Genomic DNA, 26898 nt, shown 5'->3' with positions numbered 1-26898 from the left:
CTCAATTGTTAAACTTCAACATAAACAACACATATAATTACACTTACATAGAATTTCTTAAAAGGCAAAACAACCCACAGAAATAAAACATTAATCATTTGCTACCTGGTACCAAGAGTAGTTGGACAGAACTGACTACAGATAGACACAAAGTAATATAGAAAGTAGTATTCATGAATATGACAATGGATTCAGAGGCGCCCCACTTTTAAAGCTTAGCTCTACTTATATAATATAAAAGCTATATATACCTCAACAGTGTCAATGAAAAACAACATAAACAAAACACAACCCAGTAATGGACAATGCTTCCAAAGTTGTATGGCTGAATATGCAGCAATGGTCAAAGCGTATATTACTATAATCCATACCTCAAACGTGTATTTCTCCCTATTATTAAAGAGCATTAATATAGTCATCTGGAAAGTGGAGACTTGCAGTATGTGCTTCCGTGTATTAGAACCAGTTACTTGTGCACCGCCAACGCCAACTTCAGATCCATCTTCCTATTGAAATTTTAAAAAAATAAACAAGACATTATCTCCTTCTACCAACTTTAGCCATGTTTTTAAAAATCCCATAATCTCTTCTTGCCCAATAAAATTGTAATGCACACACACACACACCTGCCTCTTTAATAAGGGATTATCCCCATTTCCCTATACAGTAAACACTTCAATAGCCAAGAAAGTGATTATATACTTAAATAGGCAACAGTGCCAAATATTTTTCAAGTAAATAAATTAAAATTTCTCATCTTTGTTAATTATGCATAAAAACTACGATAATTAACATGTGTTTAGCAATACTAAAAATGCTTTGGTATCATAGCAGTTTGTCACATGAAACAAGTTGAGTTTACAATCTAGATTAAAATTTTTTGCTGTAAAAAACAAAAACAAACAAAAAGACCTTTTTGCCGCCTAAGTTTTTTGATTAATTTTCAATTTTAAAGAAAATGACCATGGCTTGATTCAAACCAAGTAATAAGAATAAATTATTACTCTAGACCTCAAAAAAAAATTTTTAAGAAATTATTTTCTAAAAACAAATTACGAGTACATCATTTTTTAAAATGATTCTTTGAGTATATACACATGTCTAGTATATCAAGTAATAATCTCCTAGGTTTTGTGTGCCAGATATAAGAACTAAAAGACAAAACTTTGAAAAATGGCACACAACTTTGCCTTGTTTGCCTTCAATCAACTTACATTATACTATTTTCAGCAACGGGGTCTCTGGCTTAATCTTATTTTAAAAAATACATAATTTATTATTTTATTCTCTAAAGAAGGTATGCTCTTGATATTTTCAAATGCAGTTAGCAAATAAAGAATAGACATAGTAGATAAAAGCAAGCTTTTTAACATATGAGATGGGGAGTAACATCTATACTCAGAAAGCCCAAGCCATACACCAGTACTGTACATGAATTTTAAGTTACCCTGCATGTTGAAAGTGTCAATATTTACCTTTTTAACTGGACCATAAAAAGTGGCATTGAGATCTGCAGACCCCATATGATGCTGGAGTGTGAGTTGTCGACCACTATGTTTGGCTAAGTAGAACCTGCAGCAAAGCAAACCAAATTTTAGGAAACCATACAACTTACACATTTAATAAGAGACATTAAAGATAAAGGGGGCCCTGGGCAGGTGGGGTGGGGCCCTGGGCAGGTGGGGTAGAACTTGTCTGTAGTCCCAGCACTCGGGAGGCAGAGTCAGGTGGATCTCTGTGAGTTCAAGGCCAGCCTGGCTACAAAGCGAGTCCAGGACAGCCAAGGCTACAGAGAGAAACCGTGTCTTGAAAAATCAAAAAAACAAAAACAAAAACAAAAAAAGATGAAGGAGGCCCTTAGGAATTAAGTTCTGTTCCTGCTTTTTACCAAAAGAGAAATTGGGGGCAGGGTATGGGGTGGCTGATGTAAGACCAATGCAACTTAACTAGGTACCAACACAGTAAATCATTTCTCTTCTGACCAAGCCAGCTCTTCATAAGACTTTTCCCACAGCCTATCCTAAGCCAGTGACCCACACTAACATGCACCACTGCTAAAGAAAGGACACTGACACTCTTCTGAAGTTTTATACAATCTGTTCTTACAAGCTAAAAATTACTAACACAAAATATCCTGAATATGAGGTTTAAAGTGTAATATATTTATCATCAATTAGGAATCGAAGTAATGCGAAGACATAATTCAAATTTGGTTATTTGTATTCAGAAAAAGAGCCTTCTTTAGGTGTTACCTTCTAAATATCTCAAAAGCATGTCTTGGTGCTGGTGGGATGTTGCACTTTGGTGTGGCTGACTGAGTAGGCCAATATCCCGTTGTGAGAACCCGGACTGTGAGATCAACACCACCTAATGATACCTATACAAATAGAAAGAAATGAACTACAAAAGACTAGATTCATTACCTACCCATACAGGCTCTATTACAATTATCAAAGTAGTTGTACCAAAGTAGGTATCTTCATGTCTAGAATCTAATGAAAACAAACAAATCTTAATGATTGGATCTATTTAATGTTTTTTAAGTGATTAATTATTGCCTAAGCTATTAACTTAAAAATAATGAACACAAAGTAATTCTTACATGTGAATACAATCATTTTAGACAAAAACCGTATCTTTCATCTGCTTTTCACATTTTTATATTAGACAGCTAACATTAGCTGTAGGCACAGTGTTAAGGATCTGTTTTCAATAAACATATCTGTATGATGGATGACAACTTCAATAAAATATTTATTAGTGTCACACTCAACATTAGACTTTCTGTCCTTTTTACAAAAACAAAGGACAAAATGAATATTTATAATTTATTATAGTACTATAAATAATCACAGATATAGTTAGATTTTTTTTAAACAAAGTATTCGTTGTAAGACTCCAGAAAGTAGATCAAAGACTCACTATGCTGAGTAGACTTCAACAGACCCTTCAAAAAACTTAAAAGAATGTCTTCAGCTTGAAGATGCACCCCATTTAACAGATTTCAAAGACGTGAGGATGCTGACACTTTGCTTGGCTGACTCTGCTGTGTCATCAACTTTCCAATACAGGGAACGGCTTGGGAAATTTAAAGTTTAAGGTCTGCAGCATAAACAGTTTTCAATAAAATATTGAAAATAAATTCTTAAGTTTCAACTATGTTTATCTGTGTGTCTCTATGACTTTGTGCACATGAGTGCAATTGCTCTCATGACACAGAAACCATGTCAGAGACCTTGGAGGTAGAGTTATAGGCAGTTGTGAGCTGCCTAAAACATGAGCTGGGAAGAAATAAAAGCTCGTAACCAATGAGCCATCTGTCCAGCTCCAGCTACTTAGGACTGCATGAAAAGAGTGAACGTAAAGTATATGAAACTGCCAAAGATACTAATAAAACTGAAGGAACAGACCTTCTAAATATAAAAGCAAAGATTCAATATTTGAGATAAGAAATTAACATAGGCACCATCAAAAGGACAACATAGCAGCCTATGTGATGGGAAAAGATCTTCAACAATAAAAAAAAATGGGGTATAAATCTCAACAAGAGAATTCTCGACAGAGGAATGGCTGAGAAGCTCTTTAAAAATGTGCAACATCCTTAGTATCAGGGAATTGAGGTGTCAACCCAGACACAAAACCTTTACCCTGCAATTTGTCCTGCCTTGAAGCTATGCAGGAGCAAAGGCAGAACAGAAGTTGAGGGAGTGGTCAAGTAATAATAAGAGGGAGGCCATGCCGACACTGTTAATAATATTCTGCTATACTTGCAGATAGGAGCCTAGCATAAGCATCATCAGAGAGGCCTCACCCAACAACTGACGGAAACTGTGCAGAGACCCACAGACAAACATTAAGTGGAGGTTGGGGAATCGTGTGGAAGTGTGGAGGAAGAAATGTAGGAGCCAGAGGGGTCAAGGACACCACAAGAAAACCCAGAGACTGAACAGCCAACCAGGAAGCCTGCATTGGACTGACCTAAGTCCTCTGCACATGTTACAGTTGTGTATCTTGGTCTTCATATGGGACTCCTAACAGTGGGAGCAGGGGCTGTCAGAGAGCCCCTTTGGAACCTTTTACCCCCACTGGGCTGCCTCAACTGAAGATGTGCCTAGTCTTACTCCAACTTGATATGCCAAGGCAGGTTGATATCCATGGGATATTCCTTATTCTGAAGAGAAAGGGAGAAGGAGTGGAGGGGGAGAGGGAGAAGGAGAGGAAGGAAGGGAACTGTGGTTGTGAAGTGAATTAATTTAAAAAAGAAGAAGAAGAAGAAGAAATTAATGCAGACTCTTACCCCTGTTGCCTGTAGATGTTGCCTGAACTCATCCATAGTTGTGTTTGAGATGCTCATATCCCTAAACATTCCTTCCAGCTTTGATGTGAACTGACATCCACACTCAGTCTATGAGAAAGATGACAAATATGTACAAATAAATAGTGGACTTTCCCATGAGAAAGTATAGAAACAAAGTTATTCATGTTATTGCCTTTCCCGATTACCTCCTCTGGATGCCCCTCGCTGGCTGCTATAAGCCTCTATTAAAAATATAATTTCCAGGCTCTTTCAGAGATCCCAATAACTCCAGGGAAAGTGGGACTGGAACTCTGATATTTCTTCCTTTTTAAAAATTTTTCAAAGATTTATTTTATGTATATGAGTACTTTATCTGCATTTATACCTGCATGCCAGAAAAGGACATCAGATCACATTATAGATGGTTGTGAGCCACCATGTGGTTGATGGGAACTGAACTCAGGTCCTCTGGAAGAGCAGACAGTGCTCTTAACCACTGAGCCATTTCTCCAGCCCACTTTGAAATTTCTTACAAACATCTCAGGTGATTCTGTTACAGGTTAGTTTAGAAACTAGTCTATGAAACAGTACTAAAGAACTCTGATGTTCTGCACCTTTAATGAGTGGAAGCAACAGTTGCACCCTGCTTAAAACCAGACCACTTTTAGTAAGTTTGCAAGTAAACATTTGAAATGAAACAACTTCTAATTTTATGTTGGTGTTGTGTTCAGACACACAATCAACATTAATTAGGCATATTACATTCATCTTAAATAAAGCTTACCTTTAATTTAGAGATCATATTTTTTTCAGAGTCATCAGAAACACTTTTATTGGTGAGCAGTCTCCTTGCCAGGTGTTGTTTATAATAGCGTTCAAATACATCTTTTTCTTGCATAAACCTAAAAAGGACCATTGCCTTATCCAATATCGTTTCTACTTCTTGTTCTGTTAGCTGAAAAATTAATCAAAAGACAATCTAGTTTGAAAACAACCAAACTACTTGGTTAAGGTATGAGGTCTGAGAGTATGGCCTACTCCCCACATTCCATCCTCTCTACTACATTTAAGAATGGAGCGCTACTACTCAGATGGGAGATTCATTACTACAGCACTGGGCTAAGGGATGATCAAGACCAGATGAACTCTCATTGACAAAGAATATAGTAAAACTTTCTACAGAAATTTACATAGCCATAGAGATATTTAAAGCTCATTAAAAATTCAAAATTGGCAAACAGATAGGTAAATGTTTGTTAAATCCAAGGCTAAGAAGACTTCTTTACCTTATCTCTTAAATCAGGGAAGAAAATAGCTTTTTATTTTAGAAATGAGAGATTAAATTGGATGTGACTTCTCTGCAGTCAGTGATTTTGTTCTCACACTCAGCTGCTGCCTCAATAGCCTGCAGTCTTTTGGTGCTCTTCTTCATCTCAAAGTCTCTCAGATGACATTCTAAAAGGCTGCATGTGATTAAAATACCTTAACTGGATTTTCTATAAATCTAAGTGAGCTCCTAAGGCCCTAAGAGATGAAACTGAAAATTGAGATTCAGTATATAGAACTTTCAAAGTATTTTAGAACTGTTCCTCAAACCAAGCCCTGCTTGATATCCTATGATCAGAACCAGATAAAAGCAGAACAATCTACAACTGATGGCAAGTTCTCTAGTTTTGTCATCCCTCACACTGATTTTCAGCTACAAAATCAATCGCTGTGATTTTTGTGCTTTTTCTTTTGGGGACTTTTTTTTTTTTTAAAACACAATCATACAAGAACGTGTATGTGAACTGTCTAACAACTTTTGAGCATGTCTAAGACATTAACATTTCTTAAATTTATTTCCAAATTTTAATTAGTAAGTAGAATCTAATGTACTTTCAAATGCATTATGACTCACCCCTTTGACTCCCTTTTTCAGCTTATCATCAATAAATAATGAGAGGTATTCAGGAGACCTGGAGTTGAGGTTTAGGAAATACTCAAAGTCCCCAGCAATAGTCTGTTTGAAGAGCCGGTCATTATTGAAGGATTCTTGGAGGAAGCGATCAAACCTACTCTTCAGATCCAATAAGCCCTTACAAATAAAAACAAATTTGAGAAACATTATAAAAATGTTCTTGTAAGTAAAATACTTACGATGTATGTTTACCTTACGTTTGTTGGTAATTATGTGTTGAGTTAATTTTACAGGCTATTATTTTCCAGTTTGTGAATAAGCTCAAATGTTAGTGTTGGATGGTAAGGATTCTATTTTTCATATATGTATAATAACATACAAAAAAAAAAGGAAAAAAGTCAAACAAGGCCTGAGAGATAGCTCAGCAGGTAAATATACTTGTTGGAGTCCTGGGACCCACATGATAGGAGGAGAGAAATGACTGCCCTCTGACTTCTACATGGCAAATGTGTATGCATGTACTATGCCCCCCATAAATATATGAAATGCAAACACTTTTTTAGTGAAACAAACAACTAAAAAGCCTGCTTCTGTTTCTCCTAACCATCTTGTTGGGACCAAACACGGTAGCCAAAGGAAGGAGAAAAAAAAAACCAAACCAACAAACAAATAACCTCACAAAAGACAGATTATTCATATTAAAACAACTCTTAAAATATAATTTAGTCAAAGTAATGCTTAAAAACAGAACATTTTGAGATTTACGCATTTAAGACACAACTTGGCTTTTCTTATATTTAAATACTAACACACCATAAAATACAGCTCTTTTATTATTCAGATTAAACAAATCTTGAATAGGTTACCAAAAAGCAACAAAACCCAGCAGTTGCAAAATATTTATCATGAATGTAAAGCATTTATCTACCTGGATATAGTCAACGGGATTCTTCCCTTCTCCTTCCTCAGAAACAAGGGCTTTTCCTTGTTCCCGCAAGTAAGAACTCATACATTCACACATGGTCTTCAAACCATTTGGCACACGGCTAAATAATTTGTACATGCAAGCAAGGTCTGGAATTAGAAATCAAACAGATTGGTTACATTAAAGATAAGGTAAAAACATGAATATGTTAAAAAAGATTATCAATTATCACTACTTGCTGTCCACATGGCTATTTAAAAATGAGGGTTAGTTGAAAGTTATAACAATTTATGAGCTACAGTGCTTAGCTAAATGTGTTGAAAGCGCAAATAAAGTATCTAGCATATTTTAACTTATACAGAAGAGACAGAATTGGAACAGTATAATAAACAATGCTACCAAAGTGACAAATATTTGAACTTATACATAACTTATCCTATTACTCTAATATAGAAACTACAGATACTATGCACTGACTGCTAAAAGGTATAGCTAGAAGTCACAACAAGGAAGAAATTTAAAACCAATTATAATCTTACAGCTGTATTGGCAACCATAATAAATGAAATGTATTATAACATTTACTACTTCATTGCATCTCATGGTAAATTTTACATAAAATTTACAACCTATATAACCATCCCCCTTTAAAAAGTTCTTACCCTGAGCAATTCTGGGAAACTAGTAGTATTTCCCAGTGGCATTGTCTGTATCTGTGTTTTAAATAATGGGTTCACCATGCTACACTGTTTCAATTTAGACTCTGCTCTTCACTCATTTTTTCATACCATTTTCAACACCACCACAGGAATATCTGTAGCAATTTTCTCCCATTTGCCTGGTGTTTCTCTCAAGAACTGTTTACTGGAAGACTATAATGTCAGAACTTTATGGGTGATAAGAAAAATTTTTACTGTCAGTAACTTTTGAAAATGGTGTTATAACAGCAGTTTCTAGGTCAAGGTTACCTAACAGTTTTCTGTTCAGCACCAGACAATAAATATTTTAGGCTAATGGGTCATATAAAGAGAAAGAATGAATGATTGACTGTGACTGTGCAAATAAAGCTTTATGAATAAAATATATATATATTGTGACATATTATTCTAATTTTTAAATTTTAAACTAACATGCCAGATTTGACAAGCCATGATCTATTTTGAACTTTATAAGAGCAAATTAGTACCTAAAATTGATGTTGGTCTATTTTTAAAAATAAATAGCTTAGCCCACACAAGTCACTAATATTTGTTTCACTGAATTAATCACAAGTTACATCAACACAAATTCTTATCTAAAATACATTCCAGGGTAACCTATATATATTGTGTGTTTATTGCATTATCATCAGTTTCTCATATTAAAGTCATTACAAGTACAATAGCAATTTATAAACTACAGCAAGCTGTGCACACCAAATACCTATGGCAAAGTGTTTCTACCACTATTTTGTTTCTATGTTTTAAGTTCTACTTATTTGTACATTTAAGTTGCATTGTAGATAATATAATCTCACTATTCTGTTTGATTCACTGTAGTTAAATAAATGGAATAGCCGGGCGTGGTGGCGCGCGCCTTTAATCCTAGCACTCGGGAGGCAGAGGCAGGCGGATCGCTGTGAGTTCAAGGCCAGCATGGTCTACAAAGTGAGTCCAGGATGGCCAAGGCTACATAGAGAAACCCTGTCTCAAAAAACCAAAAAAAAAAAAAAAAAAAAAAAAAAAAATGGAATAGTAGAAAATGTGAACAAGTAATTGGAAACTATTTGGCATTCAAAAATTATGTATTATTTCTCTATATTTAGTTAAAAATAAGCCAATAATATACCATTTGAACTTATTAATATATACTGCTGTATCTAATGATCAATGTACATTTATCTTCTCTTCATATTAAATTAACTATCTTTCACTTTCTGATTAGTAAGAATTAATAATGATCACACTGTCTGACAACAAATGCTCATAAGCAAGGCCTACCATAATCAACACATTATTCAATTAAGCTTCTAGTGGAAGGGCAGGGAAGTTAAAGGCAATTTAAAAGTTAAATTTAGAATCGCAGGTAGCTACCTACTAAGGACACTGAGAACTAACTACAGCAAACCCATGCATGGTAAGTGGCTATTCTGCTATTCAGAGTGCATGCCATAATAATGGGCATACCTAACATATTCACAATACAAATCTCCACACAGCTTACAGAATCACTGTCATTCAAGCATATCCAGCAATTTCAACCATTCCCTGGCCCCTAAAAGTTTAATTTCCATAATGTAGTTTATTTAAAAAGCCAAGCTCTTTCCTTCAGTATCACTGTCAGTGGCTACTTTTTCACTGAAGTAGCACACAAGTCTGAAACATCTGCTATCTATCCCTGTGCAATGCTTGCTAGGAGCCTATGATATGGCTCAGGAAAACAATGGTGGCTATTAAAAAAAAAAACATCATTGGTATATAAAAGGAAAGCTTGAAAGCAAAGCACCAGAGACCAAGAATTTCTTAAAGAACACTATTCATTTTCCTAACCTCAAGACAAATATGGCAAATTAAAGTTAGCAATAACTGCTACAGTTGAATGTATTATCTAAGAAAAAAAGCTAACTTTTTTTTGCTTGTCTACTAGTTTTTTTAAATACTCTAATATGAAACACAAACATACACACATGTACACATGCACTCACACCCACCACCTTGTACGAACATATATGTGAGACTAGAAGAGTACTCAAATTCAACATGGAATTCACTAGAAATATGTAACATTTTCATGAATAATATAATGTAAAGTTTTAACCCAACCCTAGTGCTCACTGGGGTAAGTTATTACTATAAAACATAGCTTTTTGAAAACTGAGATTCGAAAGTTAGAATTATTTTTAATTGATAACACTTACCTTCTGTCTTTCCATTTTTCAACATATGTACTAGCCCAGAATTCTCCATTTCTACAATAGTCTTCATGTGCTTGGAAATGAGCTCCCTCTCAACCACCTTCACAATGGGCTCTTCTGTGGATTTGTCAAGGCAGTGCATCACCCGTTCTATTTCCTCATTAATTCTAGCTTCTACTTTCTTTATATATACTGAAGCACTGTTTTCTGCTAAAAATTTCTGGCTTTCCATCTGCAATTAAAATTTTTTAAAAACTTAAATTTAAAATGTGTTTCTACTCTAACAGGGTTTCTATAGCTTTTACAATGAACAGACCTAAGTAGTATAATAGCTAAAGACATTTCACATATAGTTTCTTACTACAGAGATTCATTTAGTCTAATCTTTAAAGCATTTATTGATGCAAAACTAAATTAGCACATTATCTATAAGCAGTGTTTTAAAGATCTGCTAATATACAAGTTTAAGCATCTGACCCAAGTCAGGAGAAGAGTTTATTCCATTATTATTATAAGCTGTATCTAGAAAGATTCATTGTGTCTGTCATAAGCTTTGCTGATACACCATTGTTTCTGAAGTTCTTTTACTACCCCATTCCCAAGCTTAAAGTACACATACACACAGTTTGAGAAAAAGAACTTTTAAATAACTACTAATCTTGTCTGCTAAACACTAGCCTTACTGGTTTCAGAGTTACTAGTGTCATCTCAATCGATTTTAACCCACCTAAGAGCAGCATTCATTAATACATCTAAGAACTACATAATACATGTTAATATATGTTATATAAAAAAATAAGTTAACATTTTCTACCTAGCAAAAGTAGTTTTCATCTTTAGAATCAAGTTCCTAAGAAAAGACTTCAACACACTAAACACAAATCTTGGTAAGGCCATCTCCATTCATAATAAACACTGTAAGTGTGTCTCTAAGTATACTTGTAATACGCATATAACTGTAGTGTATTTTGGAGATGAAAGAAATTAGCACTAAAACCAGCTGAAACATTATTTAAAATACAAACACTGTTTCCAAGATTATAAACTCATAAAGCAAAAAACAAAACAAAACAAAAAAACAACAAACAAAACTCATAAAGCATGACCCAGCTTCTCCAGTGGAGGCATAAAGATCTTCCTAATGGCTGGCTATAAACCAATTTGAAAGAAAACAACAATTCTACCTTTTTTATGCTTACTGGTAAATTATTTTAATACACATCAATGAATGAATTACTGAACTTCTAAGTTAACTGATTTTTATATTGATTTATTTTTAAAATCATGTATATTATCAGCATAAAAAACTTAGTATTGTAGTTAGGCACCAGTACATTTGCTCTGTGAAACACAGTTAATGTTTAAGGAAGGATGCCTCGCTATCAGTATTTTACAGCTATGCTTATATTTGTCAGTACTCAGTGTTGTTACCACAGTTCATCATTAATTTGTTCTACTATAACATCACTGTTAGAATTAACTGGTTTGAAACTCTATGGGATTAAAAAAATTTTTTCCTTGTTTCAGTTCAGCTTTTTAATTTCCTAATCAGTAACCTTTAAGTTAGGCAAATATGCCACTGGAATCTCATAAATTGCCAATATTTATTGTATTAATAGCTGATAGCTAAAAGCATTGCAGAGATTCCATTGGTAATACTGCCTGTGAATTTATAGTAATCAGATAAATACAATAAAGACTTACGGATACTTCTAAGCATATTTATTTATTTGTTTATGTTTTTCAAGACAGGGTTTCTCTGTGTACTTGACTATCCTGGAATTGCTTTGTAGACCAGGCTGGCCTAAAACTCACAGTAATCAGTCTGCCTCTGCCTCCCAAGTGCTGGAATTAGAGGCGTGCGCCACCACCACCCAGCCCTAAGCATGTTTTTAAACATAAAATTTTAAAGTTCAAAATTTTCAATTATTATTAATAAGCACCTCACTGGTGTATCAGAACATAGAGTAGAGATTCTGTGAATATTTTTTGAAGCATCTCCTCTTCAATGGGTTCTAATCAAAACAGGTCAATGTTCAGATTAATTAACTACATTGAATAATGTTATGATCATCATAAAAGAGCATTAATCTATAGTCACTGATTACCTGAAAAAATTCTGCAGACATTTCCAAAAAGGGAGCCTCAAAATCTTCTTCATAGACTGATCTTCCTTCAAGACCTAAAATCATTAACATCTGGCAAGCATTTCTTATTGCTCCTCTGTCAAAAGAAATTTAATTACTTATAATCAAATACATTAAGGACACATAAAATATGCAAAAGTTGAGAAATACTTGTATAACCGTTTAGTTTTATCAAAATGACCAACCAATTTTCCATAATAAACTCATTCAAAAAATATGGACATGGAATTTTAATCAAAAATCCTATCCTGACTCTACAGCTACTTTTACCTTGTCATATAAAAATTTAAATAAAGTATGTTTATGGTAAGAAAAGTTTTTATTTATTTAAAAAATATTTAAGGAGGGGGCGGGGCCTGTAACGTCGGCCCGAACGAGGGGACGCAGAGGAGGCAGGTCGGAGCCGCTGCCATCGCCATGACCCGCGGTAACCAGCGAGAGCTCGCCCGCCAGAAGAACATGAAGAAGCAGAGCGACTCGGTTAAGGGAAAGCGCCGAGATGATGGGCTTTCTGCTGCCGCCCGCAAGCAGAGGGACTCGGAGATCATGCAGCAGAAGCAGAAAAAGGCAATCGAGAAGAAGGAGGAACCCAAGTAGCTTTGTGGCTTCGTGTCCAACCCTCTTGCCCTCCGCCTGTGTGCCTGGAGCAGTCCCACCATGCTCGAGTTTCTTCCTGTAGTGCTCACAGGGCCCAGCACCGATGGCCTCCCCTTTGCCCTGCGTCTGCAGCGGGTTCCTTTTGTGCTTCCTTCCCCTCAGGTAGCCTCTCTCCCCCTGGGCCACTCCTGGGGGTGAGGGGGTTACCCCTTCCCAGTGTTTTTTATTCCTGTGGGGCACACCCCAAAGTATTAAAAGTAGCTTTGTAATTCCTTGAAAAAAAAAATTAAAAAATAAAAAATATTTAAAAAATACAGAGGTAGTTTAATGGGTATGACTGGAGAGGAAAAGACAGACAGGTAAGGCAGGAGGACAACCTATACCTAATATCAAAGCAATACAGGATTTTTCAATAAATGGCCACTGGACTATCCTGATTAAACACTAAGCTAAATCAGTAAGAACTTTATTAGCTCAATTCTCCTCTGCAACCAAAGAGAGAAGGAATTCCACATGTTTCAAGCCACTCTAGCAGTAACATCACAAAAATGGTACTGGCATGTCAAGAAAAGTGATAGTTAGGACTTGGAAGTAGTCCTGGAGTATTTTAGGCCATATCCAGTATTTCTACAAAAGAAGAGTCAAAGTTAGACAAAATCCTACCAGGGCACAATAATATATGCCTACAGTTTAGGCTATCTGAGAGACAGAGAAGTTCAACACTGGTCTGCATAGCATAGTGAGGCATGCTTCTACAACACAATGAGGCAGACTGTAGATGCAGCATTGGCAGCACACCTGCCTAGCATGAGGTCTTAGGTTCAATTCCCAGTAATACAAAGAAAACAAAATAGACAAAGTAAGAGAAAGGGGAAAAAATTTTTTTAAAGCTCTTAAAGGGGGAAAAAAAAGACTAAAAGTGTTATTACATAGCAAAAAGAAACAAATGACAGGAAAAACCAAAACAGAAGGCTAATTTATTAAAAATAAATCAAGAAGCTTAAGATAAAGTCCTTAACAGTAAAACCCTTTGAAGATTTCAGTAAATATTGAACATACAAGTTTTTGTTGTTTTAATAAAATTACAACATCAATCAGTTCTTATGATATAAACATGAAAAACCAAAACCAAAAGTAAGGAAAAATGGTATTACCTGTCTACAACTTCTCCTTTCCGTTCTCTGGCAATCATATCCAATAAAGTTTGCCGAAGATGATCCCTAATACATCCATAACGTACAACTTGATCTCGAAAAATTATTAATCCCAAATTGTAGACATTTTCTACATTATTTTGTTGTACATATACACGGTCCTGAAATTAAAACAAAATAATGTTAAGCAAAATTGTTGCAAACATAATATAATAATTACAACCTACAATAAAGTTTTTTTAAGCACTTTGGAAATTTCTAGTACTTCTCATGCTATGTAAGATTAAGCCTTTAAAAAAATTTTTAAAGAACTTTTGTCTACTATAGAGTTAAAATGGAAAATACCCGTAATTGCAAGAAGTCTTTTCTTTCAGCTACATTATAAGTGTATGAACATTAAACAATTATTATAAGGAGACATACCAGAAAGCCAATGAAAGTATAAAGAACACCCCAGAAACTTAAGTAACTACATAAAAGTAGTAATGATCATTTATAGCAAATACTTGACATGTATGGGTAATTATCATCAAGTAAGAGAAAGGCTGTAATTTGACTAACTCATGTTATCAAAGGCATATGTTAAACAAGCTCACAAGATCTGCAAGTAAAATAGTAGACAGTGTGATGAGATAGATACACTGAAATATTTGCTGAGTGTTTTGTTTACTGCTTATTAACACTGAGAAGGAATTCAGCCTGTAGGTACACAAGAGCATTTTCACAATTTACTCCAGTTAACTACATTGTTGATTTTTTTGTTGTTTTTTTGTTTTGTTTTTATTTTTCTAGATAGGGTTTCTCTGTGTACCGTGGCCGTCCTGGCCTCACTTTGTAGACCAGACTGGCCTTGAACTCACAGCGATCCGCTTGCCTGTGCCTCCCAAGTGCTGGGATTAAAGGCATGCACCACCAACACCTGGCGTTACATTGTTGATTTTATGTAATACATTAATAATGTAGCTCTAACCATTTAAATTGCAGATGGTTCCATGTTAATGTATAGTCTCTTTACTGATCTTATTGGAACCAGAACTTTAAAAACCATCCCCCAAAGACAGATAACACACCAAAGACTAATTTTAAATCTTTTAATATCAGGATTAGAACAAAGTGCAGCTATGTTTAAGTCTAACAGTAGTAACTATGTACTGTAAAGAGTGCAAATAAAATTACCTGCTTTTAACTTGCTCTTTAAAATCCCAAATGCAGACATTTTAAATATAAAACACTCTGAAAATATCTAAAAGTTCAATAAAGGAGTAAGCTTTTCATCAGCATAGAAATAAACCACATTTGTAGTTCTGTCATAGGACTTATTCCTTGCCCAAGCAGTCTATAGTGGACAGGAACCATCCCAGGCTTGGGAGGCAGTGCCTGGGGGAAAGGAGACAATCAAATATGGGGACCATCTCATGCCTGACCTTTCACAGACCTGGGTCAGGAGCCAGATCCAGCTTGACTTTACTCATAGTCCATTTCATAAACCAACTTGTAAATACATCATTTATAATGTATCTATAAGAATAGTTTTTCAGACCTTGCTAATAACTATAAAGACTAGATAACAATTTTTAAGGAAAGCACTACTTGTTTAAAAATAGCAATTGGGGTAGAGAGATACAGTCTACCTATATAGCTTTAACCAGGTCATCTCCAGGTCAAATTCCTTCCTCCAATAGCTAATTAAGGCCTAGGTGGTCTCTATTATCTCCAACAGGGAAGGGTTAAGGAGCTACTTGGCTCTACAAGGCCACAGTATTAAAACTTCAATCATTTTAGCAAATACATCCTTTTCCTACTGATAGCTCAAAAGCACCAAGAAGACCCAACTGTTTATAGGTTATAAAAGATCAAACTCAGAATGCAAAAGCATGTCTTAAAGTGCCAAAACCCACTATACAAAAGTACAGTTTTCTAAGAAAGCTAACTAAAATAGAGTCAAGAAATAACTCTGTAAGTGAGCCAAATGGTTTTATTACTGAAGAAATGGTATTAAAAGTCATACTACAGAAAAGGTTCCTGAGTTATCAGTGTGCAAAAGGAGGAAACTTTAAATTCTAGCATTTCTATCTAGTGTTCATTTGAATTATGTTTGCTTTCAAGATTAAATAGGTGCTGGGGGGTTGTGGCATATACCCACACCCCAACAACAAAATGCCCCCAAAGTAAGCTCTTTATAGCTAGTCTGTCAGAATATGTTTGAACCTGTCTCACTCAATAGGTTCAACACAAGGCAATATTGTTATCAAGAAAATAATAGAGGTGTTTTCAAATAAGGTTCCTGTTAAGCCATAAAATAAAGGTTTAAAAAGGCTTCACAGAATAAAGTCAGAAACAACAACAAAAAGCAAGAGCACAAAAAACGTTTTACAGAATTAGAAAAAAAGTCTAATTAGCTCATAGTTTACAAAATAAACGGTACTTCCTCAATATAACTCCCTGATTTCACTTTTGCAAAAGGTACCAGGGGTAAGGTGTAAAATACTTAAGGTGTGAAAACACAGTATTATATTCAGATAAACTCAGTAGAAAAGACCAGGATATATTACTGAAAAACAAGGTGTGGTGACTTAGACACCTTAAGCTCAGTCATGGTTTTAACCACTGTAAAGAGAGTTCAAACTCTTTCTCAAGGCTGTGAAAAGTTTAAATTATAACATTCTAGTTGTTGAAAGTTAAAAAAAAAAATCTTGTAATTGTCATTCAGAAATTGCCTATCAAAATACAAGATAAATGAAAACTACATTTCTGTGAAGCTATGTAGAACTGTACTAAATCATACTAAAATGTATTGTTCCCCACTGTAAAAGTTTATATAATATATGAACAGGAGGGGTAAAAAAACACTAGGAAATAATTTTCATTAGACCTATTTAAGTTCAGAAGATATGTGACGCAATTCAGTGGTTAAGATCACTGACTCATGAGCTGGAGAGATGGCTTAATGATTAAGGGCACTCGCAGTGTTTGCAGAGGATCCAGGTTCAATTCCCAGCAACCACATGATGGCTTATAATGAACTGTATCGCCAGTCCTGGGGATCTGATTCTTTCTTCCGGCCTTGGCAGGCACTGCATGAATGTGATGCACAAACACACTTCCAGGCAAAAGAAAGAAAAGAGAAGAGAAGAGAAGAGAAGAGAAGAGAAGAGAAGAGAAGAGAAGAGAAGAGAAGAGAAGAGAAAAGAATTTCTTTCAATCAGTCCTATTTTTGCTACTTAATAACTATGACTTTCATATCTGTAAACATCTACCTGAATTGGCATCTATTTGTAATATTAACAACAACTGACTACGACTTCCCCTTCAAATGTAAAAATAAGCCCACTGTTAAAATAGAAAACCAAAGCTGGGTGTGATGGCCCATTACTTGATTCCCAAAACTCAGGAGGCAGACCTGAGTTTGAGGCCAGCCTGGTCTACAAAGTGTCAGGACAGCCAGGACTTCACAGAGAAACCCTGTCCCAAAAACCCAAATAAAATAAAAACTGAACAGAACAAAACAAGAACAACAAGAAAACAACAGCAGTAAGTGCACAGAATGCAGGGGAACTGAACTCAATATTGCAGAGTAGGAGCTGTGGAAAATCGCATCAAAATTTGTCAAAATCTAAAACCAGAGTCAGCCTATGACTGAGTAGTTGTACATAAAATACAAAAAGCAGAATCTCGAAAAGGTTATGCATATTCCAATTCCACAAGCTCCAAAAGTCACAATTAAAATGACCATTGATGAATGGATGATACAAACAAAATGTGGTTTATATATAAAGGGAGTACTATTCAGACAAAAAAGAAAAATAAATATATTCTATAACATGAAGGGGCATGTGCTAAGTGAAAAAGAACAAATACTGTATTGCTCCACTTATATAAAGTACTCACAGCCGTCAAATTCACAGATGCAAAGAGCAGAATTGGGGACTGGGAGAGCTGTTGGTAATGGGTAAAGAGTTTCAGTTTTATAAGGAGAATTCTACAGGATGGAGTTACCATAATCTTAAAACCTAACACTCCATCCCCCAATGTTTGAAATTATCACTGCGACTTGGGCTTATGGGGGCCAGGAGAGGCAAGTACAATTAGAACAGCAGTTTGTACTAGCACTAATACACTTACTGTCACTTAGTATCTCCTGTGTAGTTAGGCACAATGTTACACGTTAGTACATCAAACAGGCAAAGGTTCTGAAGAGGAAAAGAAACACAACCAAACTCTGTCACTCATGAGTTCGTTACTTGAGTATGCACTGCTGACATGAGCACAGCCATGTCAAGGACCCCAATACTTCAGATGCATGAGGGCTGGCAAAGCCTTCTTCTGATTCAAATGTGAATGTAAGAGTGTCTATCAACCACAGTTTTCTGCTCTAGGATGACTGCAGCCTGAGACTACACCCCTACAAGGGCTTCCTACCAAGATGAGATTAGCTAAGCCACCTGCTTCTTCATTCAGTTGTGTACTATAAACCTGACTTCACTCAGATATACAAAATGTAAGAGCTGAGTTTGGTGGGTCTCCATCAGAGCACACAGCTCATCCCACCTCATTCTACTACTGTGTCTGTATCCTTTTGGCCCCAGTCAGATTTCCAGACTGGGACTTAGGCAGTTACCGACAGACAAAAAACAAAACTAAAATAAAACATCTCAAGACGCAACAGAACAAACAGAACACAACACAAGAGGCTAACTGTCAGGCTGGCAGCCTAAGAGTCAGGCATGGTAATATAGATACCTCAGGCTTTCAGCTGAGATCTTAAAGGAGCTATAGCCACTGTGTAGAGAATTATAGACAAGAAAAAAGAAACTAAAAACATATTAACACTAGTAATGCCTTAAAGGAGTTTCCACTATATGATGTTCTCCTAGTTTGTCAGCCTACTAAAGCAAAATAAAACTTTCTCCAGAAGGTACCATCCTCTGCCTTCTGTTTTTCACATACAACACTAGCATTCAATCCACAACTATTAACACTGCTCTCCTGCAACACAAAACTACAAATAACTCAGACTCAAATGTCTGAATACTGTAACAGGGGTCAGGGATGGGAGGTGGTGGTCAAGGAGGAGGATAGCACACAACCCAGAAATCCAGTGTTCTAAGACCCTTACCTCACACAGAAAGCGGCTTCAAAAACCCAAATACTTCAGGCCTCCTATCTCCCACCCCTGCACTCCCCCACCACCACTCCCCCTTCCCACCCAGTTCTCTCTCCATCCACTTCAGATGTCTATTTTATTTTCTCTTCTGAGGGCCCTCCTTGTTACTTAGCTTCTTTTGGTCTATAGATTGTAGCATGGTTATCCTATACTACATGGTGACTATCCACTTCTAAGTGAGGACCTATTATGTGTGTCTTTCTGGGTTACCTCACTCAGGATTGTATTTTCTGGGACAACCTGGAGACCTGTGACAGGGGAGGCTCCTGGGAGGATATGGGGGTGACTCTAGCTAAGACTCCTATTAGTGGGGGATATGGAGACTGAAGTGGCCACCTCCTACACCCAGGCACCTGGATGAAGGGGAAGGAGTGGGACAGCAACCCACCCATAAAAACTTCGACCCAAAATTTAACCTGCCAAGAAGGTGTGCAGGGGTAAAAATGAAGCAGAAATTGAGGGAAGGGCCAAACAATGACTGGCCCAATATGAGACCCACCCCATGGGAGAGAGCCAACCCCCAACACTATGAACAATACTCTGCTATGTTTCCAGACAGGAGACTGGTGTAACTTTCCTGAGAGGCCCCACCCAGCAGCGGAATGAAACAGATTCAAAGACCCACAGCCAAGGATGAGCTTGGAGAGTCTTGTGGAAGAGTTGGGGGAAGGACAGAGGGACCAGAACTCCACAAGAAGAGTCAACTAACGGAGGGCCATGAGAGCTCACAGAGACTGAACCACCAACCAAAAAGCATGCATTACACATACATAGCTGATGGGCAGCTTGGTCTTCATGGAAGTCCCCTAGCAATTAAGAGTAGGGGCTGTCTCTAATATGGATTAGGTTGCCTGCTTTTGCATTACTTTCCCCTGCCTTGTCTGGCCTCAGTAGAAGATGCCATGCTAAGTCCTGAGGTGACTTGATATGGTGGGACAGGCTCGTAGTGGTGGCACTCCCCTTTTCTGGGAAGAATAAGAGGGGAGAAAAGGGAAGAGAGTAGAACTGAGATGAGAGGAAAGGAGGCTCTGATAGGGATGTAAAGTGAATAAGTAAAAATACTAATAAGCCGGACAGGGTGAAGCACGTCTGTAATCCCAGTACTCAGAGAGACAAAGGCAGGGGGATTGCTGAATTCAAGGCCAGCAAATCCAGAATAGCCCAAGGATACACAACAAAAAAACCAAACCAAAACAACCCCCCCAAAACCCAAAAACACCCAAAACATCAACAAAAAATGATAACTAAAAACAAACATACAAAACCTCTTGAGACTGTCACGAATGTCCATTGTAACTGCTATAATAACCACAAAAGTAACAAGGGACTACATATAAATCTTTAGCTAATAGGTCAGGTAATAAAACCTAGACCAAGGCCAAAAAAAAAAAAAAGGACAATAAAGAAAAACATTTAAATGTACCAATACTTATAAAGTATAAGTGAATATTAAATATTTACAATTAAAATCAAATATTGACTTATGGCTGTGGTGATTACCGCTAATGGTCAACATGACGGAATCTAGAATCAACTGGGAGATAGGCCTCTGGGCATGCCTATGGGGTATTAAGTTCACTGAGGATCCCAGATGACTGTATAAACAAAGAAAGGAAGCTGAGCAGCACTCTCTCACTCCCCATTCAGCTCCCCACCCCCACACCAGGCTGGGGAGTGGCTGCTTCAAGCTCCTGCTGCTACCTTGACTTCCCTGCAAGTACACCTTGAACTCACTTTCTCCCTGATGTTGCTTTTGTCAGAGTATTTTACCACAGCAACAGGAAAGAAACCAAGACAGATGAGGTTAGGAACCATGCTAAACATGATACAAATGATATACTTTAAAATAACCTGAAAATGGTAAGTTTGCCATTCAGAGGCACTAACCAAAGAAAGCAGAGAGCAGTTTCAAAAACAGACCCCAAAGTAAGACTTATTACTGGAAACAAGAAGCAATTCCATAAAAATTAAAGACAGTTCAACAGGAAAACAAAACAATCTTAAATTTATATTTCCTTTTAATCAGAACCTCAAACTACTAAGTTAAAAGGAAAAAGACCATTTCTCAGCAAGTGGCAAACAAACTGTCAAAAAAATGGAGCAAGAATCTGGAAGACAGAGATTTGGTCAACAGACCTGACCAAGGGGGCATCCACACCATACTCCACCTAACAAATCTAGGTTGATTTATCAAGAAGGAAGGAGGGCAGGCCTAGCAGGCCTAGAATGAAAGACAATATACTGTAATTCATGTATCTGACAAAGAAATTTTATTCAAAGTAAATATTGAGACAACCCACATTAAAAAAAAAATTGACCAAAACACTTGTTTGCTTTTACGTTACACACGTGTTCTAATTTCATTCTGCTGGTGTGATAAAATACTCTTATAAAAAGCAAGTTACAATTCAGCTTACAATTCCAGGTTGCAGTCTATCACTATGAGGAAGTTAAGTCAGGGACTCCAAACAGCTAGTCATACAGCATCCACAGTTGAGACCAGGGAGAAATGCATGCATGTTCGTTTGATTGACTGAAATTCTTCCATTCTTATAAAGTTCAAAACCCACTAGTTTGAAATGGTACTGCCCCCCACACTGTGCTGGATCTGCCTATCATCAATTAACTTACTAAAACAATCCACCATGCACATGTCCACAGGCTAAGGCAATTATCTTGACCCTCACTGAGACTCTTCCTAGTTGATTCTAGGTTGTGTCAAACTGATAATGAAAGCTTGTCACTCTTCAAAAATTTTAAATAGGCATACACTTATAATCTGCTGATGGATGGTGTTAACTGCCAGAGTGACTATGGTTTCAGAGCTTCTAAGTACTCCCATGACAGTTTTCAGAACTTCTGATCTAATCTTGGAAACTGACTTCTTCAGAGTAAGATTTACTATCACTTTCAACATAAGCAAGAAAATCATTTTCAATAATTTCACAGATTTAGTCATTATGACCAAATTGGGTATGGGAAACAACAATTTCGAAAATTAAAAAAACAAAAACAAAAACCAAACAAAAAACAAAAAACTGGTTGAAAGAAGAAACTGGAAAACAGAGCCAGTCATTACTGAAACCTGTTGTCACAACACAAAGGTGAGTATTAGTTCAACTCTGCATTCACCACCAGTTTGACTCGACAGAGATGATCTTTATTACTGACTATGACGCAACCTCCAAAGTGAGACAGCCAAGTGGTGAAGAGCACAGGCATGGGGTAAAGTCGTATGGAAATCAGCTCACTACTTTGGTTAAATAGAAACTGAATAGTCTTGCCAAATCAATCTCTCTAACCCCAATTCTTAATTACTACACCTCAAATTTCTTTATTGACAAAACAGAGGAAATAATATTTCATTTGTGAGCTGGGTATTTAAAGTACTGAAAAGAAAGAGCTATGTGGTAAAGAGATATTTACTGTCATACACTCAGGAAGCATTTTATTTTTATTGCTTAACCACTTTTAGTACTCTACTTAAAAACAATGAAAAAACATATATTGTAAAGACTAAATGATAAATAGTGCCTGGCTCACACTATGGACTATGGAAGTGTTGTCAGCTATCATTAAATATATTACTTATCTACTTATCACTAAGTAGATGTGCTGTTACACAAGGCTGCTAACTTTAAAGCACCTAAATTGTGATCCACTTAATACCAATCTACCCACTCTCCCTGTTTTCTTCCTTTTCCCCATTCTCCAGATATTGTATCTTGCTGTTCACTTTCAGTATTAAGATAGTTCAAAGCTTCAGAGCTGAAAGAACCCTGAAATATTAATGATCTAACCAACATATCCTTTCCAGGTTCTACAGATGGCTTCATGCTCCCTGCCATGCAAATAAAAGCAAGTCTTGTGCAGTACATGAACACATGTATGACTATTTCTAGGACAGGATCCAGGAATTCCATGCACTGATAGTTCTCTGACTCCCAGAAAGCACCAGAACTCTTACACAATACATCTGTTTTATAGAGAAGGAAAAACAGGCTCACCTAAAGGGTTAAATAAGTAAATTAATGACAAAGCAGGAACTAAAGCTAAGATTCTCTTAATTCATCATTAAGCATTTTCTCACTGCTTCAAACTTCCCACATACATTGGCAGCACCCCACCCCAAAGGAAAGCTTTATTCCATGTGCTCCATCAAGAAACTTTTGCTCTAAGCACAAGCCCTGCACACAGGTTCAAACCAGACAGAATCCCAGCACTGAAGTGAGAAGGGTAGTAGACACAAAGCTATCTGCAATTGATACCCTCTGGGAAAGGGAAAATCAGTTTTCTACAATGGAGTGTCACTTGGGTCAATCATCCACACTCCCCGATGCTCAGGAGTAGTTAGCCAACACAAAATGTTGGGTGTTTGGTTTTTTTTTTGCTTCATTTGTTTTAACTTGACTCTTCTTTTAAACAAGAAAGAACACTAGATCAGCAAGAGAGCATGAAGTTAGGTGGGTAGGATCTGGAGAAAACAAGAAAATGATTAAAATGTGTTGAAAATAAAATTTTAAAAAATATATACAAAATCCAGTTCAGAATACTCTAGTTGAAGTTCAGGTGAAGTGTAAAAGAAGGTTACTGTGGATACATTATGGGCCCTTGTCTGCAGGGAGGAGATGCTCCCTTCTGGTAAACTTCGTGCTGGAACATAGGTGAGCAGACACCCTGTTGCTAACAACCCACCAGACCCAAATGTGTTAAAAAGATAGCTCCTTGCAGACCCTAACCTACACAAAAGGTGCCAAAAGCTGGTTCTTTGAAGAAAACATATTGAAGGTGCCCTGGAGACAAGCCCCCCTCCCCCCAAGTGTCCAGGGATTGTCTCCTGCTATTCAAGTTTAAAAACCAGAGGCTGGAAGGTTTGGGGAGCACCCACTTCTCCCACATAGCTCTCTCCCCTTGTCTTTCTTTTATCATTAAGCTTAGTGAATTAAAATCTAGTTCTTTGACTCTTGACTGTTCTTATTTTAATCAAGTGTGGTCTGTCCTTTCACAAGCCTTTCCCCTCTGGAAGGGATGCAGATTTTATTGTCTCAACCCAGCTGTCAGCAGCTGCCCAGCACTCCCTCCCTGCCCAGAAAGCCTTCTTCGCAGACGGAGCCTTCTTCAGCTAGCCTACAGAAGGCTGAAGAAAATTTTGTGACCAGATTCTCAGCCCAGCCTCTGGGAGAAAGAAACCCACAATCCATGTGAGCAAAACCCCTTCTGTTCCTTGGAGAATTAGGACAAAGTTATCTGGGAAATTCTACTAACGCTTTGCTGTGCTCCCAGTTTTCAAAGACCAACACAGAATGTATTGGTTGGGATTACTGGTCATAGTTTCTAAGTGCTTACTGTGCTTCTGATACATAGGTATACTGTTAATAAGAGGAAGATAAAGATAAACTTCAGAAAACTGAGAGAGGGAAAAAAAGAAAACACAACCTGTGTTGTACAAGCATAGTAGTATAGGCCTCTAGTCCCCACCCCTGCAAATACAGAAATGGTTCTTTTCTATTCCTTTGATGTTAACTCTAGTTGCTAAAGGCAGCCTACAGAACACTTATAAAACTTCTCCTTTGTTATTTACTTCCATAGGATACAGGGGGGAAAACAGCTGTTAATAATTACACAAGTAACTATTAAATACAGTCTATTAGTATGTTAAATATACTCTATAAACATTCAAATAGGGCTAGGAATGTAGCCCAGTTGGTAGAGTACCAGCCAAAAATGCATGAAAGCCTTAGGTTCCCTCTTCACTACCACAGGCATGAAGGCACAGTCATCTATCACACAGTCAATTTGAGGCCAACCAGGACTATATGAGATTCTGTCTCAAATAAATTACAAATCTTTTCCCAATTATTAGTTTTCTGAATAATCCAAAATGAAAATAAAACTTCCCCCAAATGGCCCCCAAAGTATCTTAAAAGCTACATATAAGGCAACAATAAATGTGGGGCTGGAAAGCTCAGTACTTAGGTGCACTTGCTCCTAAAAGAAGACTGGTGTTTGGGTCTCAGTACCCACATGATGGATCACAACCAAATGTTGACTCCAGTTACAGGTGCCCTGATTCCCTCTTCTGATCTCTAAGGGCAACAGGTAGATACACATACATACATGCAGGCAAACTCAAACACAAAAATTAATAAATCTTAAAAAAAAGCCAGTAACAAGGAAAAAATGAATACTAATAAAGTCAGCTTAAATAAAGCAGTTAGAAACTAATGTCTTCAATAGCCAAATAGGTAATGCAAATCTCACATCTCCTCATAAAGGCTGAAGGATCTATGTGAAAGAGGAGGGTAGAGAGATCTTAAGAGCCTGAGGTGTTGGATTACTTCCAAGGAATGAAACTGTTTCCGAGATACAACAAAGATGCACATCAAATGTGACAGTACACATAAGACCTGAATAAACTCAAACCACACAAAATCCCCGTCTGTAGGAGCAGCTGTAAGCATGAAGTCCCATCCCTAACTGAAGAGCTACTGGCATTTGACTGCTACTAGAAGAAAAATCATGCCATTTCAAATGGCAGCAACACCTGGTCTATCAACAACTACTCACACCCAGGCTGGACTTGCTAAAGAGAGAGGACATGAAGTAGGTAAGGAAGCAGAAGAAGATCTGAGAGGAGTTGCAGAGAGGGATGAATATGATCAAAACATGCTGAAAGAAATTCTCAAAGAAATAATAAAAATATAAAATAATCCATATGTAAAACTTCAAAAATTATTTCTCTTCAGCATGAATACATTTTTCTTTGTTTTAAAATGTCATTTCTGTTATATTTTAAATAAAAACAAAACAGTGCATGCATTTAAGTAGTATGAAACAGGAGGATGAAGAACATAAAACATTTTGGCTTACGGGATGTGAAGATAATTCTTTCTGAATCTAAAATAAGATTTTAATAAGCATTTTGAAAAGGCAGTCAATTCAAAAGGATCATATAATATACTGCTTGCATGTGTCTAGTTTGCACAAGCAGCTGTGCTACCTGCTATGACACACAATGGATGTACAGGCATTGTTCCTGTCCTTACTTCAGTCTAGCAGATGAACCATACAATACAGTTAGGACAATAGCCCACCTTTTCTGAAGGTCTGCTCTCAATGGCTACAAATATTAAATGGAAAAAATTGAAAACAAACAATTCCTAAGTTTAAAATTACACATTTAAAATTAAGTAAGAACATGAAACCTCACCGTCTCACTCTGACGTACCAGAATGAATCAACAGTCTGTCTAAAATTCCCACACTGCAGTAGTCAACATCCTGCTCCCAGCCTCCACTTAGGAACTCAGTTTTCAGACCCACAAGTCACAAAAGTACAACTGTTTCTATTCAAGTAATTCTCATACTAAACAGGAGCTCCCATTTTCAGTAAGTGAAGGGATGCCATGAACGTTACTAAGAAGAGTTCTGAGCACACTGACAGCACACTTTTAACCTATGCGGCAAACCGCAACGGAGACCACTAGTTACAACTGTTCATTTTCCTTGAGGCCTACGGCTGATAATGACTTTCAAGCCCTGATCCTCTTGACTCTGCCTTCCAAGAACAGGGATCAAATGTGGGGTCACCACTAATTATACCCCAGCAATGACAAGAAATTTCAAAATATTAAATCCTAACAAGGACAGATTTTTCAAAACTTTTCACAGAGGATAAGGGAATTCCAGTGGTATGATTTTTATAAGAAAAACAAACAAAAAACCCCAACAACAACAAACAACACATACCTCTGGGAGAAATACGTAAGACAGAACAAAGAAGTGTATAGTGGATGCTTTAAGACTACCTGTACACACATAC

General features: G+C 36.8%; 2 protein-coding genes across 5 annotated transcripts in view; one reads left to right on the top strand and one right to left on the bottom strand.

The window, feature by feature from the left end:
- CUL3 (cullin 3) overlaps positions 1-26898 on the bottom strand; it is a 75638-nt gene that overhangs the window by 9505 nt on the left and 39235 nt on the right. For all 4 annotated transcript variants that reach the window (XM_084780113.1, XM_084780110.1, XM_084780111.1 and 1 more), the window contains 10 exons: positions 13914-14074; positions 12124-12238; positions 10019-10247; positions 7126-7271; positions 6198-6374; positions 5082-5252; positions 4298-4405; positions 2253-2377; positions 1476-1572; positions 372-506 (listed from right to left, as the gene is read on the bottom strand). In XM_084780113.1, the coding sequence (XP_084636239.1) occupies positions 372-506; positions 1476-1572; positions 2253-2377; positions 4298-4405; positions 5082-5252; positions 6198-6374; positions 7126-7271; positions 10019-10247; positions 12124-12238; positions 13914-14074 (1464 nt within the window). The remainder of the gene's footprint in view (positions 1-371; positions 507-1475; positions 1573-2252; positions 2378-4297; positions 4406-5081; positions 5253-6197; positions 6375-7125; positions 7272-10018; positions 10248-12123; positions 12239-13913; positions 14075-26898) is intronic.
- Positions 12512-13031, top strand: LOC311596540 (small EDRK-rich factor 2-like). The gene has a single exon (XM_084780114.1). It carries the CDS (start codon positions 12580-12582, stop codon positions 12757-12759), a length of 180 nt encoding a protein of 59 aa, XP_084636240.1. The 5' UTR covers positions 12512-12579; the 3' UTR covers positions 12760-13031.

Source organism: Acomys minous (assembly GCF_964271855.1).
Source record: "Acomys minous genome assembly, chromosome: 4".
In the NCBI taxonomy this organism is placed as follows: domain Eukaryota; kingdom Metazoa; phylum Chordata; class Mammalia; order Rodentia; family Muridae; genus Acomys; species Acomys minous.
This window is presented reverse-complemented; position numbering and strand designations above follow the sequence as displayed.

Coding starts and splice junctions, on each gene's coding strand:
- LOC311596540 (XM_084780114.1), top strand. CDS start 12,580: ATGACCCGCGGTAACCAGCGAGAGCTCGCCCGCCAGAAGAACATGAAG.